The following is an 18,296-nucleotide window of genomic DNA, read 5'->3' as shown; positions in this document are numbered from 1 at the left end:
AATTGAGAAAATAAGTTGGAAAATAAGTTGGAAAATAAAATCGTATTTCATTTCAAGATAAAGCTTTGCTCAGTGATTCATAGAAATTAAAAATTAAGATATGGTGATTCAAAGTGATAGATAAAAAATAGTTTGCTAAATGGACGACTGTAGTTGATCCTAACCAATACGACTCTGTCCTTGATGACGCATGCGCAGTACTGACCGAAAGTCTATATTGCTTTGATCGGTTTTAACTGATTGCTATTTTATTTCAACAGGATAACTGGCCAATGCTAACTTAATTGTACCCATACAAAAAGACGATTACTAACCGTAAATGCCTCGGGCTTTTTCTTTTGAAAAATTGTAATTATGAAAATTTGAGGATTCTGGACTGTTATATGAAATACCTTGATTAGTATGCCTTCATTATTCAGCAACAATTACACCAATGATTAGTAGTTATTAAATTTTGTAAAATGAATTAAATTCAACTTTAAACTTCATTCCGTATTTAATGTTTAGTGCCCTGTAATTGTACTGGTTTGCTGGCCGTAGCACAATGTCGCCAGAAACGGAGTCAATAATGCTGTGATCTATTTTAAATGAATGATATTTAATTCCAAAAGGACAAATGAAGAATGCTAAATTAATTTCCCCCATACACCAACGATTAATAAATGCATTAATTAATATCCCTTGATACTCAATAACGATGAAACTAATGATCCGCAGTTGTTACTTTTAAATCAATTAAACTTAAATTTCAACTTCATTCTGTATTTAATATGCAGTGCCCTTGTTTAATAACCACGTGAAAAAGGCCCTTGCGCAGAGAACTTCACTTATGAAACTGCGAAAACTCAGACGAAATAAGGACTCTTAGTCTTAGGTGGAAACAGCACATTCTCGAGGTTCAGCACCCAGCGATAGTTATGCACGCCATTGTACAGGATTTTACGACCATTGACCGCCTGCAGAGGGCGGTAGTTATCAGCCAGCGGTACCTTGGTAACAGCGTGATCTTCGCTGCTGTACAGGCTCCGGAACACCCCAATCTGTGTGAGAAAAGTGAAGGGCGAATTCAATAATCAGGATAGATTTTCCACATTCATGTTTCGACAGATCGTTTCGACATCATGCTGCTGCTATCAATGAAGCCAATAGCAATGAATGTGACGGTGATGACAATGAAGGCGACAATGATTACAATGACAACGACGGTGACAATAATGACTGAGTGACAACGAAGGTGACAATGATGACAATGAATATGACAACGAAGGTGACGATGATGACAATGAAGTTGACAATGATTGATGACAAATAAGGTGACAACGAAGGTGACAATGATGACAATTTATGAAGGCGACTACGATGAGAATGACAACAAAGCTGATGATGATGACAACGAAGCTTACGGTGATGACGATGAAGGTAACAACAATTACAATGACAACGAATACGACACTGACAGGTTAGGCATGACAGCACTACGTGTACTTCTCAATATACTGTATACATGAAGTGTCACCTACCTGGGCCGAAGACAGTCGCACAGGTTTCCTCCATACGGTCCAAATGACCACCTCGTTGCAGTGAGGCGTGGTCAGTGAGCCACGGTAGCGGTAGAAATCACCAAAGTCATTAGGCAACAGATCCACCAAGCAGCAGGGCAAAGAGAACTTGCGGGAATATCCTGCATAAACAGACATGAATATTCATGATCTATAAGACTAGCAGGCTAATGGTCGCTTGGTGGCAGCAAATATGTTGATTATACAATGCCATGCAATGATACATGCTCAAAACTGCTCAAAACTGAAACCAAATCTGACTGTCTCGAACGTGTTGCAACAGGGTAGAGAGAACTCCTGGAATTTCCTTCATAAACAAACATGAATATTCATAACCGAAGACTTGCACGGCTATGGCCGCTTGGTGGCAGCAAACAAGTTGATCAACCTTGTACTCCCTGTAAGCTTTCAACTGCGCCATCAATGTGAAAACCAATACGGTAACATTTTATGACCAAATATATAACATTCCAAAAATATCTGACACAGTGAATGGCTGGTGTTGTTTCTGCCTGAAACTCTCAGTTAATATTTGTCAAGTTATTCAAATTTCTTTGAATGAATGTAATACAAACAATCTTCCTGACTTACCTTTGTACTTGACAGTTTTTACAGCACTTAGGAAGTCTTTGTATAAGTGGTTTTCGAAGAAGCCCACCTAAAAAAGAAACAAATGAATTGGATAACTACCATTACCTGTTAAAAGAGAATGTGGTCCTGTCAGCATGATCCTGGAATTAATTACAACTTTTATCATGAGCGTGTTCGCCAGATTGAAATAGATTTTTGTGATCCACGTAATTGCAACTTAAGCCCCAACCTTGTTGACGCAATCAACAGTTCAAATTTGCATTGAATCGTGTGCTATGTGACATGTACGTTAACATTTTCTATAACACCACAGTCGAGGGGATGTATTTATTTTCTTTTGTGAAGGTCCCTTGGCGACGAAAATGCAAAAGATTTACTCTACGCAATTCCAGCGCCATTTTATAACATGTCTTTGATTAAACAAAGCGCCCTCAAGTGGCAGCAGGACACTAGAGGGCGCTCGAGTATGAAGGGTTTCGTGCGTCTCGTTGCAGACTGTTTTACACACAAAGTACCTCGATCATTCCTGCAAACACTGCTAACCCGTCTTTGTTCTTCACAGCTTCGTCAAAGGATGGATACTTGGTGTCGTACGTCACCAGGTGCATCTACATTCAAAAGATAAAAATAACTTTCAACCGAAGGTACCGTTTATGTGCATGTACATGTACATGTGCATGTACATATACATGTATATGTACATGTACATGTACCTTGATCACGTACATGTGCATGTACATGTGCATGTGCATGTGAATGTACATGTACATGTACTTGTACATGTACATGTAAAACTGTTCAAAAAGTCTACACCACTCCCCACACAACAGGTAAGCGTGTAATTTAAATATTACAGACAACAATATTCTTAACTAGTATATTGTTGTATAATTGTAAGGTTGTATAAATGCTATCGAGATGGCTACTCAGCTGCCTTGTATTCTGGTTTACGCCCATAGATTAGGTGTACAGATCAACATTAGCACGTGAATCAGCGCGTAAAAGCAGAACAAAGGCAGCTGACATCAGACTTCGGTACCCTATCCGCTCCGTTCACAAGTACCCCCTCTACGGCAGAAAAAGTACAGTTGGGGGTGACCGACCGACGCCATCTTGCCTGACTGCAATTTGCCGCAACGCGCGGCCGTACCTCTGCGTGTGCAGTACAAATCCCGTGGTGTATGTGCTTCACAAACAAGCCTCAGTGCGCGACAACCAGCTAAATGTCCCGCCCATGGGACATCGTTGCTAGGTAAAGGGCGCCCTCTTTTGTTGGCGCACGGAGCCCATAGTAATCCGAGTATATATTTCTTACCTCAGCTTCGTAGTGCCTGCCGTTGAGGGCGTGCTCCGACCCTTGTCCGTTTTTGCTTCCAAAGTGGTAGTGAAGCTGGGCCACCTTGTACTGCTTTCCAGGAAGCCCGCCCCCACCGATGACAAACTCTTGGTTGAAAGCAATTTGCACTGTGGGTGATAATAATAATAGTTGCCTCAAATAATAGACCTCGATACGTTGCAACTGATGAATATGAAGCTCAGGAAACAAATCTGTATCTACAATTTCACTAAAGATTACCGAAACATTTCAGGAAACCAGGTGCTCCCTCAACCCTCCCCTCCCCCGAGAGATGACGGTGCACCTCACCCTCAAACTACCCCCTGTTTTACTTACCCGCATGACCGTTGTTGACTACCGTCCCAGTCGGCCATTTGCAGGACGTGAAGAAGGTATCCAATTCAAGTTTGCCCAGATCTTTGTCCGTAGCCTGGCTCATCTTGAGATTGATAGGTGACTGCAGACTACCCGCGCACTCCTTGGGGAAAAGGCTAGCCCAGTGGGATGGTCCTGTGTAGGAGTGATACGTCTTTGTTACTTTTACTATGATATCACTTTTATATGCAAGATCTAAACTCTGTGAGGATTTGAAAGATTTAGTTCAATCCAAGATTCAAGGCGGATATTTAGGAGAACTTGTTGTCTCAGTTTCGAACCCAAAGCGGTATGCCATCCCAAGGTTCACTTTTTTTTTAATTGAACAAAGAAATTGACTAGAGTTGGGTTGGAACCTGTCACCTCCGGATTGCCGTTCCGGTGCTCTACCAACTGAGCTATTCTGCCCTATGTTGGCGGTTCCCAAATTCGTCAATGTCTTTATTCAAGGGGCGCTAGTCTGAAGCCATAAACTCGATTATATGCATGTAACATCTCTCCTTCATGGACCTTTAAAGGATTCGCGTCATGTCACAAATTGTGTTACACTAGTCAAATTCAGTCAACTTCCATGCCAATGTTAATTTAATGACTCACCGTGCGGGCCGTTATCGTATGTGAATTCGGCGGCATCTGTAGGGGAAAATAGTTTCACATTCATAACGTGTTTATTCATTCAGGGAAATACGTAGCCTGATTTCGTAATCTACTGAAAATACAAAGGAGTGAGTTGCTTTGTCGAATTTTGTCCCCTAGATATCAAAATAATTCCAGAGATTCCGAGAACAAAATGACCACCACAAAAGAGGAAGGTCCTTTCCGTCGAATATCTTGCTTCAAAAGACCTAATCGGGGTGATGATAAGCAACTGTTTTTTCAAAGCTTTACAATGAATATTCATGTGTCAGTCAGGATTGCATCGATGTCATTTTTTTTCTTCATTTTCTCAATCTTTGACAATTATTACTTGCTATCAGCAGTTGTTAAAACTTCATCGGCAAAATTAACAGCCATGATAATTACGTTAATCAGACGAGGAAGAAAGGGCACGAGCCTCGGACTTTTGTTTTTAACGGCCATATTTTAATTAATAACCACGCTCTGATTATGCCCAATCTCTTTGAATTTTCACCTCTCCTTCGACGTCTGTTTCCACCATTCGGCTGTTTTTCCAGCCTTTTTTCTTTGCACAGTGTCACTTCAATTTGCACAGTTACACTTCAATCACGCGCAGTTCTATGACGGCAGTTTTACCAGGATTGGCTATATCTTGTTCCCATACCTATTTACTTAAAACTCAGCGGCTATACTGAGTCTGGAGTGCTGAATGGTATAAACTCATAGCAACTGAATAAACTGGTGCCCAAAGGCATAGATGTTTTCACCACTGACCCTGATAGTGCCCACGCCTATACAAGTCCATTGTGAAAGGGGTTATGAAACTGGTCGCCGTGGTCGCTTTTATAGCCGGGCTTTTGCTGACCTAGGCTGAAGTATTATACATCTACACTTAAAGATTTTATTTTATCAAACAGTTTGTATCGAACGGCCTTTTATTTCGTTCAATCTCAACTATCACAATAAGGGGGTGAAATGCGAAGGACGCAGCTTATACAACGCGGTCAAGCCGAAGGCATGTAAAGGCGCCGTAGGCAGCCGCCATTCGACCCGTGTCGTATCATGGAGCACTGCCGGATCAAAAGTGTTGATTTTTGTGAAAGGGTTTATGAAAGGGGCCGCAATATATCGCATTTATAACCGGGTTGTAAAAGAAAAAATGGGACTCAAACCAGTAACACATCTACCAAAAAATGTTGAACTCGTTTTGCTCTTTAGTAACGCGAACTGACTGGGAAATAGATCAAAAGGTAGAGTCTTGTACTGGCCATCATCACAAGCCATGAACAATCAAATTTAAAAGCATCGTTTTCTTTCTCGTCAAACTAATTTTCATTCAGAATAGTTTTCGTTTTATTTAAAAGGGTTGAAGATGAAACTGGTTGTACTCTAGTATGAAATATTGTATTTATCAACTTACAAATGAGCGGCACCATCAAAATGATGGCAAGAGCACGTAAAGCTGTCATCTTTAGCCTGGTTGCGTCGTTTGATCCTGGAGAAAGTAGACAATTAAGAGTTTGGTATCAGCGATTAGGCAGCAGTTCACCTGTATGATCCCCGTGGTGATAATCGAACGCTTATTTATTTCACAAGTGTTTTTTTTTATTCAATGAGGTTTCGCTACGCGGGAAAGTTTAAATTTCCTGCGGTAAGAAGTCTTGCCTGAAATAATAATGTGTAATAATAAATTACTCACAAGCTTGACACCTGGTTGGTCAAGTCAATGTACAGGGTGATTAAAAAGTGAAACCCAAATGTCGGGACTTCTGTTTTAGTGAAGTTCTGCATGTAGCGAATCCAAAATCTAGGATATTAAAGCCCACTTCATAAGCTTTTTTTAGTACAAGAATCATTCAAATCACTTATGTACTTTTGAAGTTACGGAATTTAAAACACAACCACCGTTTTAAAGTTCCGTCCACGGATCACAAAATAAGGTGTGCGTTCTTTCAGCAAAACAAAACAATTCAAACACATCCGTATCATGTTATTTGTTTTCGTTTTGCTGAAAGGCCAACAAGTGAAATGGCTGTGCTTAGGTGAGCGTTAGGGCGTGGTGCAGCGCGAAATTCAAGACAGTCATTCCTGCACTTGCCGTCCCGAGAGAAGGATCGACGTAGAGCGCTGTTCTTTCTTCCTTCTTTGCAGTTCCTGAGTTCAGCCACATTACCTTTTTCTGCTGTTGCATCCGTTGCCCTTACTTTGCTAGTTGCTACAATTATGAAGCCTCGCCTAGCTGTATCTGGCTTCTGACGGCCCCTTTTCGCACAGAAGTACCTTCCCGTGAGGTCAATTTAAAAAACCAATTTGCTAATGTAATTTTGTATGTTTTAGTGACGGTATTTCAGTATTTTCACTAAGAACATTGCTGGTAACTGTTTGTGGTGCCTCCATCAATATTGCATTATTGCGGCTATTTAATATCCTAATTGATGTATATGCTGAACAACCTCAACTCCCAAAGTTTGGTTATTTAAGATGTTGTTATTTTTGTATAATGTAAACTGTAGATAATGTTCTTGTGAAAAATAACAAATGTTCACTCGCACACGTATTTATAAGTGTCATTAATAGTTTTATTTCAGTAATCCCATCTGCGACCATCTGTGACTAAGTACGTGAGGTTTCGCTCCGCGGGAAAGTTTATTTTCCTGCGGTAAGAAGTATTGCCTGAAATAATAATGTGTACAATAACTCACAAGTTTGACACCTGGTTGCTGAAGTCAATGTACATGGTGATTAAAAAAAGTGAAACCCAAATGTCGGAGCTTCTGTTTTAGTCAAGTTCTGCCGGTACCTGTATTTGGTGCATCCATCAGTATTGCATTATTGCGGCTATTTAATTGATGTATATGCCAAACAACCTCAACTCCCAAAGTTTGGTTATTTAAGATGTTGTTATTTCTGTATAATGTAAACTGTAGATAATGTTCTTGTGAAAAATAACAAATGTTCACACGCACACGTATTTATAAGTGTCATTAATACTTTTATTTCAGTAAGGCCATCTGTGACCATTTTGCTGTGGCATAGCTGTTACGTATGGGCTAATACCTACCAGTCACTAACTCTCTGGCAGTTAAATGGTAAATTATTCATATTTCAGAAAATTTGTTAAGATTGGCGTTTCATGTTTCCCTATGTATTTTGCCTCATTTTTACTCTACATCATGTACATTGAATAATTACTCTTCATATGAATTTGCCTTTGTTTATTGGATACAGAAATCTTTTTGTTTGGACACAAAAATTTTCCAAAATTCTGGCAACTTCAAGTGCTGAAATAGCTGTAACAGAGGTTTCTGCCTGAAATGACATCACAGTTTTGCTCATGAATATGGAAATTCGCATGAGCATAAAAACCAAAAAGGCACTAAAATGCCCTTCAAATTTTCAAGAATTGCATTAAAAAGTACAATGCATGGGCCCTTTAAAAAGTCAAAAACTCGTGTACAATTAATGAGTGAAAACCCAACCGTTTGTTTATGGTGTAAATCGAGGATGTTCTATTGTTCCTCTTCCTTTTTCCTTTGTTTATACAATAACTTTTTTTCAACAGCTCTCGTTGGTTTTGTACACGTTTTCTAATCGAGGTCGTGTTCGATTTGGTTCCTGTCCTCGATTCGTCGATGATGGTGCACGTGTGTGTCCTGGATTTACACCATAAACAAACGCTAGGACACATCTTTGCAACACACGTGTACCTTTTTGCGCTTTATAGCGGTGATTAGGGGCAAAACAAATTATGAAGAAGTGAAAGTTACCTACAATGCTGCAGTGGAGAAGGTTTTCCCGACCGGTCCTGGACGAAAACTCTTCACTAAGTCACAAACAAGCGCGATTTCGCTCTTTAGTCGGAAGCCTAAAGCACGTGTGTGTCTATATTGTCAGCAAATCAGAATGCGTGATCCCGTCCATAAATGCTATATTGTCACAGGTCAAGGCCGGCCACGACACTAGTAGGCCTACAGGATTCGCTTCGAGAAATTGCATGTCTTTTTTTTTGTGCAGCAGGCCGTTACGACTTCCTTTTTCTCATTTTGCGCCTGAATCTCCCTGAAAAGCACCATGTTTTGTCTGTTAGTGTGCATAATCGTCGATTTTGGACAGCATCCCAATCGACAGACGGTTAACTCCTGAAGAAAACTTCACATTTTCAAAGCCGAAAGTACGTGGATTTTGTTCAAGATAAAAAAAATATAATATATATCATGAGAAGGACGAAGAGTTAAATTGTATAGAACCGTTTAACCCATTGAAAAAGACCGCATGGTTATCAATCTATGATTGGAAACGTCGAAAAAAGTGGCAATTTTACGGGGATTGTCGCCCGGAAACGGGCCCACACAGAGGTTTGAGCTTAAATGAACACAACAAAAGCATGTGAATTTTTGATATTACGAAGGCAAAGTGTCCGGAGAAAAAGGTGTCTACATTTCAGCATGAATACGTGCGAGTGCCCTTTTCCAGAAATGTTTACTCTGTAAATTCCAAAGGTGAAAACTCACTCCATTCCAGTGAAGATTCACTCCCACAGTCGGAAACTAGGGACTAGACGTTTTAAAGTGAAATTTCTTCAATCGTATAAAGATCGAGTTTTGACTCGAGCTTCGACTGAAGTGGTTCTTTTTTTTTTCAGACTTTTCCAATCGAAACTGAGAGTGATTTTCACTCTAAAACGTCTAGTCCCTAATTTCACCCTTTGGAATTTAGAGAGTACCCGCCCCCACCCCTCAATAAAAATTACCTTGCTATACGCACCTCCCTGCATACACATGCGCCTTTGGTGCTTTATAGCGGAGATAATGGGCAATTAATTATGAAGAAATGAAAGCTACCTGTAATGCTGCCTTGCAGAAGGCTTTCCCGAGCGGTCCCGGACGAAGACTGTTTGCTGAATCACAAACAAGCGCGATTTCACTCTATTAATAGTCGAAAGCTAACGGCACGTCTGTGTCAAAGCAGATACCGCCACGAAAGCTATTGTCACAGGCTAAGGCCTCAACACTAATACCGAGAAATTGTTTTATTACTAGTGCAGTGCCCCTAATATTTTGTAAAGACTGCCCTTTTACATTGAAATGACATTTTTTTCCTAGCACTTACCCCCCAATATTTGTAAGGTGTACCCTTCTTTTGTTAACAAGTGCCCTTTAAAAAAAACATCGTGTCCTTTGTCGTGCCATCAACCGTTATGGTTGCCTTTTAAAAAAAATATCCGTCTGTATGGCCAAGAAAAGCACCATATGTTGTCAGTTAGACTGGCTGGCTTCCTGACAGTGACAGCGTATTTCTATAGAACTGTTATGTACTGAATGGTTGGTTGGTTAATAAAACGTAATACTCTAAGACAAGATGGGGGTATGTGTGCACGCGGGTGGGCCGTCACCGCGATACTGGGAAGTTTATTTTTATTGATAGGCAAACCGAACCCGAGTTATGGGGACTTTCTGCTGTCCCTACTGATATACAGAGTTGATGATTTTGATATATGGATGTCGCAAAGGAGCTCCGCGTGTTTGTCTCCTTGAGGTTTTCTGAGGTTTTCCTCGTCCCTTGATTTACGAGTTGTTTTTGCTTTATGTTATTTTGAGCTATGTTTAAACCATTGTCGCAGAAAATCTAGACAACTTTAAAAAGATATGTTTATGCTGTTTATTGACGTTTGTTTTGAGTTTGGGTTGTTATACCGTTAGCTGAAGACGTAGCTGGAAATCCGCTACTACTTTTACTTTATCACTTCCTTCAAGCATAGTATCTTGTGCGCAAACTCGGATGGCTAATAACATACAATTTGTCTGCTGCCACAAAGCGGAAATGGTCTCTCCAATAAATGGCTCTCCAATAAATCGTATTTTATTTCAAGATGAAGCTTTGCTCAGTGTTTCACAGAAATTAAACAATTATGGTGATTCAAAGTGATAGGTAAAGTTGGTTTGCTTAATGGATGACGGTATAGTTGATTCTAACCAATATGGCGCTGTCCTTGCTGACGCATGCGCAGTACTCACCGATCTTCACTGATTTATATTTTATTTTCTCAGGACAACTGACCAAAAGAATGCTAATTTAATTATACCCAAACACAAGACGACTAATAGATATGTTAATTAATATACCATCATATTCAATAATAATTGACTCCAATGATCGGCGATTATTAAATTACGTTAAAATCAATTAAATTCGGTTTTAAACTTCAATCTGCATTAAATAACAGTGCCCTTGCTCAATTATCACGTTAAAAGGTCTTTGCTCAAAGAACTTCACTTGTGAAACTGCGAAAACTCAGACGGAATGCCAACTCTAGTCATCGATTGGAGGAGGCGGCAACAGAGAATGCTCGAAGTCCAGCACCCAGCGATAGTTATGCTCGCCATTGTACTGGATGTCACGTCCATTGACCGGCTGCAGAGGGCGGTAGTTATTCGCCAGTGGTTCCTCGGTCACAGCATTCTCGTCAGTGTGGTACAGGCTCCGGAACACCCCAAGCTGTGTCAAAAAAGAGACGGTGCTCAGTGATCGGGTACCACTCGTACCTTCACATTTCGACGCGTAAAAGCCTTTACAATTTGAAAAAAGTAAAGTCTTTTACGCTTCTACGTTGGCACTATTTGCATTGCAGTAAATCTATATTGGATCTGGTATTGAAACTGCTACTACGGTAACTTTGCTCATACCACTGCTTTAAATGAAGATAATGCATGACGAAGGTAACGGAATGAAGATACTGCTGTAATACACGATGAAGGTGGCAATGAAAACAATGACGAAGAAGGTTACGATGACGACAGTGACAACGAATGTGACGGTGATGACAATGAAGGTGGGGATGGGGATGATAACAATGAAGGTGACAACGATCACAATCACAACGAAGTTGAGAATGATGACAATAAAGTTAACAACGATAACAGTGACAACGAAGGTGACAATGAAGGTGACAACGATTACAATGGCAACGAAGTTGAAAACGATCACAGTAACTCCGAATGTGACAATGATTACAGGAAGGGTAACATCGATTACAGTGACAACGAAGGTGACAACGATGACAGTGAAAGTGACAGGGATTATAATGACAACGAAGGTGACAGTGATGACAATAAAAATCACAAAAATAACAGTGACAACGTTTATTACACTTCCATGTTAGGTAATACATCACTACTTCTCAGATCATATACCTGCCCTGCAGACAGTCGCACAGGTGTCCTCCACACGGTCCAGATGACCACCTCGTTGCAGTGAGGCGTGGTCAGTGAGCCACGGTAGCGGTAGAAATCACCAAAATCCTTAGGCAGCAGATCCACCAAGCAGCAGGGCAGAGAGAAGTCGCTAGAATCCCCTGTATAAACAGACATGAATATTCATGATCTAAGACTAGCATGCTAATGGTCGCTTTGTAGCAGCAAAAAGGTCGATCTGCGTTTACACTGCTTGTGCCCAAAACTGCTTAAGCCAAGACTGTAGAAACCCAAACGTTTGGCAACCGAGTAGAGAGAACGCGGAATCCCCTAGCAACATTAATATTCATAATTCATAACCCTAACCCCTTACAAGTGCAGGCTTCTTGTCGCTTGGTGGCAGCAAACAGGTTGATCCATGTTTCACTCCGCGATCTTACAACTGCGCCGTAAATGTGTAAACCAACACCTTATAATGTTTATTTACCATACGTGTAAAATGACACCAAAATCTGACACAGCCTGGCAGGTATTTTTACTCCGAACCCTCAGTTCAAATTTGTCAGTAATACATTGTTTTTTTTTACAAAATGCCCAAGACAAATGATTTTCCTGACTTACCTTTGTACTCGATGTCTTCTACATCACTCAGGAAGTCTTCGTATAGGGCGTTGTCGAACAACCCAACCTTCAAGAAACAGATGCATTGGAAAACGTTTTTACAATTACCTTCATAAGGGGGATTGTCCAAGTTAACTTGGAGGTTACCAAGTACCTGCAGTTCCATGTCACTTGTCTAATGAGAGCTTTCGATACAGTGATTTGTCATCCTGACCAGGCCTCGACTTTGATAACACAAATAATGACTTCCTCATCTGGGAACGTGTTGTAGATTAACACATCGTTAACAACTTTAGCAAATCCAAAATAAAACTCAAACCAGTCCAAGTGGCTTCATTTTTCCCCTTTTACCAAAGCCTTCGACCAACGAAAATGATGCAAAAACCTTTACTTAATTACTGCAATTGGAGAGCAGTATTCCGTAAAAAAATATATATTTTTGATAATCGCCAAAGCGCCTCAACTGGCGGCAATACCATATAAAAAAACAAAGTGACATGAAAAGAAATGAAGCTTTGCAGTCTTGTTGAACAGGTTTTTTACACGAGAAAGTACCTCGATCATTCCTCCAAAAACTGCTAACCCGTCTTTGTGCTTTACAGCTTCGGCAAAGGATGGATACTGGGTGTCGTACGTCACCAGGTGCATCTACATTGAAGCAACAAAAGCAACGTGTGAATCGAATGTCGGGCTTATGAGGCACATGCATTCTTATGTGAAACTCTTAAACACCAATACAAATGCAACACGTTAGCATAAATTAAAAATAAAACAACGATCATGAAGTTATATTCAACGGTATTATTCAAGCTTTCTTTAAAATGAATACTGTTTGGTGAATAATGGGTATGCGTAATGCTATAAATGAGTGGCCATTGCTAAGATCAAAGGTAACGTGTGTTCACATTTCCTACCTCGGCTTCGTAATGCCTGCCGTCGAGGGCGTGCTCCGACCCTTGTCCGTAGGTACTACCAAAGTGGTAGTGAAGCTGGGCCACCTTGTACTGCGTTCCAGGAAGCCCGCCCCCACTGATGACAAAGTCTTGGTTGAAGTTAATTTGCACTGCGGTGATAATAAAAGTCGTGGCTTTAAAGAACTGATTACACCATAAGACTTTAAAGCTAAAACTTTAAAGGCAGTAAATTGTCGTACAAGTTAGCGTTGATATATCCGACAGGATATTTTGCTGACTTAACCAATGGAGATGAGATGGAGATGGGGTACACCGTGGTCCATAAATGCCCCTCATACGTTCCCTGGTGTGGTAAAAACAAACCCTCCCGATGGAGAATATTTACTTGAAAACTTCACAGCTATCCCTTTAAATGCCCTCTGTTCATCTTAGTGCAAATTTTACGTTCATTATCTGACCCAGCAGCCCACACTTGCCCAAGGATTAATGTAGTTTTGACACTGGAAACAAAAGGTGTCCCTTGGTAAAGGTGTACATTAAGTGAGGCATCCATTAAAATAAAATCCATTTTGAGCCACATTTACTTTCTTCCCTTTTGAATCGTTTTTAACTTGCAGCGTCCCTGTTAAAGCACCGTTTCTCGGAAGAGTTCAATAGATGAACTGGACACCTGAGTTCAATAGCCAGAGCCCAACAAATGTCTACCTTAAATCACGACAAAGACTATTTCATCACAGATTACCAAAATATCTCAGGGAAACAGCTTCTGATAGATAATGACTGAACCCACACCCTCTGTTTTAGGTAACGCACCGGAATGACCGTTGTTGACTACCGTCCCAGCCGGGTCTGCAGAAGGATAGAAAAACGTATCCAACTCGAGATTGCCCAGATCGCTGTCCGTAGCCTGGCTCATCTCGAGATTGATAGGTGACTGCAGACTACCCGCGCATTCTTGGGGGAAAAGGCTAGGCCAGTGGGCTGGTCCTGTGTAAAAATAAGACATAGTACTTTTTTAAATATAACTTCAGCATTCGGACTTCTTAAACCAGTAGTGGTTTCTTTAACAATTGCAGGGTCTAAGTTCGGTGAATATCCGAATGATTTGTTATTAAACCTAGACCCAACAGTCAAGATTATCAGTACGGCAAAGTGGTTATATTTGTGCCCTTCTACCTCTGGTGACTACTGCTCGAACCTAGCCCAGGTTGGACGACGTCTTCATTGCGTTACAACGGAGTCAAACCTGGGCTAGCTCGAACCGAATCCGGTACGCACCCCCCCCCCCCCCCCCCCACATAATACTCTATAATATACTATAAGGCTAAAGGCGGCGTCTCTCCTTCGGTTACTTCCCTTAAAAATTGTGGTTGAATGCTAAAATATTATAGAGATAAAAATCATAAAAAATAAAGTGTACAAACTCATGGTCAAAGTCAGAAAATGCCTAACTACACAGGTTTTAATGACAAAGACGTTTGTTGACTCACCATGAGAGCCGTCATCGTAAGTGAATTCAGCGGCATCTACGGAGAGAAAATACTTTAAAATTGCCACTTTTGTTATAAAAAAAAGACTTCAAAAGACCGCAAAATTGATATGATCTGTAAAAGCCTGTGCCGAATTCATGACCTTTTTTCTTGCTTGGGTATACACACACTCGGTGATGTCACCAATATGATATACAGCTTTGGAGCGGGCCGTGCAGACACTTGCACATTTCAAAAATTCAGATTGGAATAATCGAAAGACCGCTCCGACATTTACATCTGCTCAAGTGTCAAGCCCGGATAACCAGCTCTCGGCTTGGTGATACCCCAGCCAGCACAGACACCTTAGGGTCAAGATTGGGCTTATCTTGGCAAATAAAACATTCTGCCAATCTTGGAAGCCAAATATTGGGCAGAAGTTGGGCAATATTGGCCCAATATTACCCTATTTTGGCCTCACGTATACGTGCGCTCATTGGAAAAAGATCGGTCCCGTCAAACATGGTAATATTGGCATAGCATTGGCTAAACATTTGTGGCAGTCCCTCAACAAAGTTCAGTCAATATTAACCAATATTGATCTACGTACGTTTTGCGCATTGGCACAAAATGTGTCCTATATTGGCAACAATATGGCAATATTGGCATTATAGCATTGGCTGAACATTGGTGACCAATATTGGATTATCGGCCCAATATTTGCCAATTTGCGCCAACCTTAAAGCAATATTGGCAAATGTTTAGTGCTAGCTGGGAAACACCTGTTTGTTTATCAATCAATATTAATGTGTCAATCAAGATTACATCCTTCTCAAATCTTTGACAATCACTTCTTGAACTTCATCGGCAAACAGCTATCGAATGTCAATCAGACGAGGTCAAGTGGGTTGTCGCCTCTGGTGTATCGACTTTATATTGATAGCTTTCTCTTTGCTAACCACTTTCTTTGAATCTTTCACGAGCCTTTCAATAATATTTTTTTATGATCATTCATTTCTCCCTAGCCGTTATCAGCCGTTTATTGCGCGCCGTTCAAGATAACGTTGGAGTGCCCTACGGCTTAACGGCTTTCGCGTGACGTATGTCCGATAAGTGGCACTTTCATTCGCACCGCTCTCACACACGTCATGGGCTCCGTGCGCCAACAAAGAGGGCGTATAGACCGCTTGCAGACGCGATTGATAATTGACGCACGAAGGTGCGCGACGCTATGTTCTGGGACAAAATGTGCATGGATAGATATACGCTTGTCCCACAACATGGCGTCGCGCGCCTTCGCGCGTCGATTATCGAACGCATCTGCAAGCGGTCTATTTTACCAATTTTAAGGAGCCCCGTGGACGGAACACCCAGCGTGTGCGTAATGTACTGGTTCGCGCGCGAAGTACGCACGACTTCCTGAATCCGGTTCGTTAGTAAAAACATCATTCACGCGCGCCCACCATTGATTACAAGCGCCCATTGGCTGCAAACGCTCGAACTGCGTTAGCTTCCGGTTTCAATCGTGCAGAAAGTGTTGGAGGTGACGTCACACTAACGAACCGGATATGCCAAAGATATAGCCACAGCGACTTGCGATGGTCTCCCAGACTAATCCCCGTCCCCAATAACTTTGGATCATTCAAAATAAGTGGATAGACCGGGAACCAGTCTCCCCCTACTCCCTTTTTGTGGCCGTTGCATTGGTACTTGTGCACGGAGCCCATCATACTAAAAAAAACTCTCCACTTGTCCACAGTGAAAGCGGTTATGAAGGGTGTCGCAATATATCGCTTTTGTATTACCGGGTTTCTGCCGATCTTTCTTCTGCTGAAGTAGACTCACAGGTTTCCTTATCAAGCAGTTATCATTAATTTCCATTTATCTCCTTAAATATATAATGTTCAACTACTAATTGCAATCAATATGACTTATCGTACGTCACTCACACCAGTAGCACTTTGGTCCGACTATCGTAAACTGTAGTGACTAATATCGCAAAATGACCGATAAAATCGATGAAAGGTCACTTGTTCTGACCATCATCTTAGGCCATGGACAATAATTGCTAGGTATTACTGTATTTCTCGTCAAAAATATACTTGGCGTGATAAAAAATTATTTCAATGACTTGGAGAGTTGACTGTGAAACTGAAGTCTAGTGGCTGTTGAAATTTTTTTAAGTAAAGAGAGAGATTTTCAGATGAATAAAAAACCTAATAAAATTTTGAGAGTAAAGACAATCGGCCTGTCTGGATTAAACAATTCAGTTCAAATAATTTCCTCGTGTAAAACTTAATATAATATTCCAAATTTACTATGTATTATTCGGCTGGTAAATCTTCCAACAGACACCATGCTCAACTGCCTTTTCCCCCGTCCTTCAACCATTTCAAATTATGGGCTTAAAACAAGAACACGAAGTAACACATAAAACACCTGGCAGGTAAAACTACGAATTTCCAGCTCCTACTGCCGGAAAGTTTGATATTTTTTTAATTGAAATCTTATTCATTTATGAAATGTTGTGTTTATCAACTTACAAATGAGCGGCACTATCAAAATGATGTTAAGGAATCGTAGAGATGCCATCTTGACCAGGTGTCGTCGTTTCTTGATGAGGAAGAAAAATAAGAAATCGTTGCTCGTGGTTCGGCAATGGTTCACCTGTATGGTTCTTGTGGATAAGTCAAGCGTCTGGTTGATCACTCATAACTGATACAGTTTTAAGTAATTCGAGGGTTAATGAAGTAATAATACTTACCTGAGATACTGCCGTTGAGGTTTTCTCGATCGGGTCTAGACGGAGACTGTTATTTCAGTCACAACAACGGACTCAATTTATAGCATTTTTCTTCTCGATTTCATACTTGATTCGAAATTGGCCCAGGTCATTTATCTACAGATCGATAATTTGTGTGAAGTCAGCAAATCAGCACGTGCGATTCTTCCCACAAATTGTGTTGCATGCATGCACGCCCAGGAATGTAGATAAGGAATTACGATTAATTTGCTTCGAGAGGGTGCGCATAATGTCAATTGAGCAGGTATCCGCCTATCACTGTCAAGAAACAAAAAGTCGAAAATGGATGTATAGTTGTGCGGGGATTTCCAGTGACGTCACACATTTAGCACATGCTTGTGCCAAACATGAATGCATGTTGGTTTCTGCTATCTACGAAACTGCATCAATTAAGATGCAGTCATTTTAGTGTGGTCACGAGGAAAGGAGTTGACTATAAGATGCGCAGACACCTTGTGAGCAGATTTTTGGCATTAGCCCCGCCCATCACCGGTTGATGAAGGCCAGGTCATGCGCCCCACTGTGCTGACTCCTTGTGAGTATTCCAGTATACCACGCCCACTTGCGCACAAGTCCCGCACGCAGATTAGTTGTAATAAGGCCGAATTGGCTAAGGCTAGAATTTACACACGCGCCAATTGGAAGTAGCCACAGCCACTTCCCATAGACCCTTTTGTAATTTCAAGTCGTAGCCAAGTAATTCGGATGCGGCTCACGGCCTTATACATCATAGGCGGGCACGGACATCCGGGGATTGTATTTTTACATTGGCGTATCTAGATCCCAGACCCATTTTCTTGTAACTCAATGGTTCTCGGGT

At 41.1% G+C, this 18,296-nt stretch overlaps 2 protein-coding genes across 4 annotated transcripts; both read right to left on the bottom strand.

Moving 5' to 3' along the window:
- Nucleotides 1-577: 577 nt before the first annotated feature.
- On the bottom strand, nucleotides 578-9,452 carry LOC119724237 (carbonic anhydrase 3-like). 3 transcript variants are annotated; one of them, XM_038195198.1, is made up of 9 exons: nucleotides 9,321-9,452; nucleotides 5,900-5,974; nucleotides 4,459-4,494; nucleotides 3,823-3,996; nucleotides 3,466-3,614; nucleotides 2,666-2,758; nucleotides 2,151-2,217; nucleotides 1,521-1,681; nucleotides 578-1,040 (listed from the first exon to the last, which is right to left on the bottom strand). In XM_038195198.1, the coding sequence occupies exons 2-9, from the start codon at nucleotides 5,946-5,948 to the stop codon at nucleotides 846-848; spliced, it is 924 nt and encodes a 307-aa protein (XP_038051126.1). In that variant the 5' UTR covers nucleotides 5,949-5,974; nucleotides 9,321-9,452; the 3' UTR covers nucleotides 578-845. The 3 variants fall into 3 exon arrangements, with proteins under 3 accessions (XP_038051126.1, XP_038051128.1, XP_038051127.1); XM_038195200.1 differs by lacking the exon at nucleotides 9,321-9,452 and adding an exon at nucleotides 8,251-8,296; XM_038195199.1 differs by lacking the exon at nucleotides 9,321-9,452 and adding an exon at nucleotides 6,653-6,810.
- Nucleotides 9,453-10,766: 1,314 nt separating this feature from the next.
- Nucleotides 10,767-13,527, bottom strand: LOC119725032 (carbonic anhydrase 3-like). The gene is made up of 6 exons (XM_038196398.1): nucleotides 13,488-13,527; nucleotides 13,205-13,353; nucleotides 12,846-12,938; nucleotides 12,291-12,357; nucleotides 11,670-11,830; nucleotides 10,767-10,974 (listed from the first exon to the last, which is right to left on the bottom strand). The coding sequence occupies exons 1-6, from the start codon at nucleotides 13,525-13,527 to the stop codon at nucleotides 10,789-10,791; spliced, it is 696 nt and encodes a 231-aa protein (XP_038052326.1). The 3' UTR covers nucleotides 10,767-10,788.
- Between the last annotated feature and the right edge of the window lie 4,769 nt (nucleotides 13,528-18,296).

Source organism: Patiria miniata, unplaced genomic scaffold, assembly GCF_015706575.1.
Source record: "Patiria miniata isolate m_02_andy unplaced genomic scaffold, ASM1570657v1 HiC_scaffold_18, whole genome shotgun sequence".
In the NCBI taxonomy this organism is placed as follows: Eukaryota; Metazoa; Echinodermata; class Asteroidea; order Valvatida; family Asterinidae; genus Patiria; species Patiria miniata.
This window is presented reverse-complemented; position numbering and strand designations above follow the sequence as displayed.

Coding starts and splice junctions, on each gene's coding strand:
- LOC119724237 (XM_038195198.1), bottom strand. CDS start 5,948: ATGACAGCTTTACGTGCTCTTGCCATCATTTTGATGGTGCCGCTCATT. Junction 2,759..3,465: donor GCAGGCACTACGAAGCTGAG/GTAAGAAATATA, acceptor TTTTGAATGTAG/ATGCACCTGGTGACGTACGA. Junction 2,218..2,665: donor TGTTTGCAGGAATGATCGAG/GTACTTTGTGTG, acceptor TTTCTTTTTTAG/GTGGGCTTCTTCGAAAACCA.
- LOC119725032 (XM_038196398.1), bottom strand. CDS start 13,527: ATGGACCACGGTGTACCCCATCTCCATCTCATCTCCATTG. Junction 12,358..12,845: donor TTTTTGGAGGAATGATCGAG/GTACTTTCTCGT, acceptor TGTTTCTTGAAG/GTTGGGTTGTTCGACAACGC. Junction 10,975..11,669: donor TGCGACTGTCTGCAGGGCAG/GTATATGATCTG, acceptor TTTTTGACACAG/CTTGGGGTGTTCCGGAGCCT.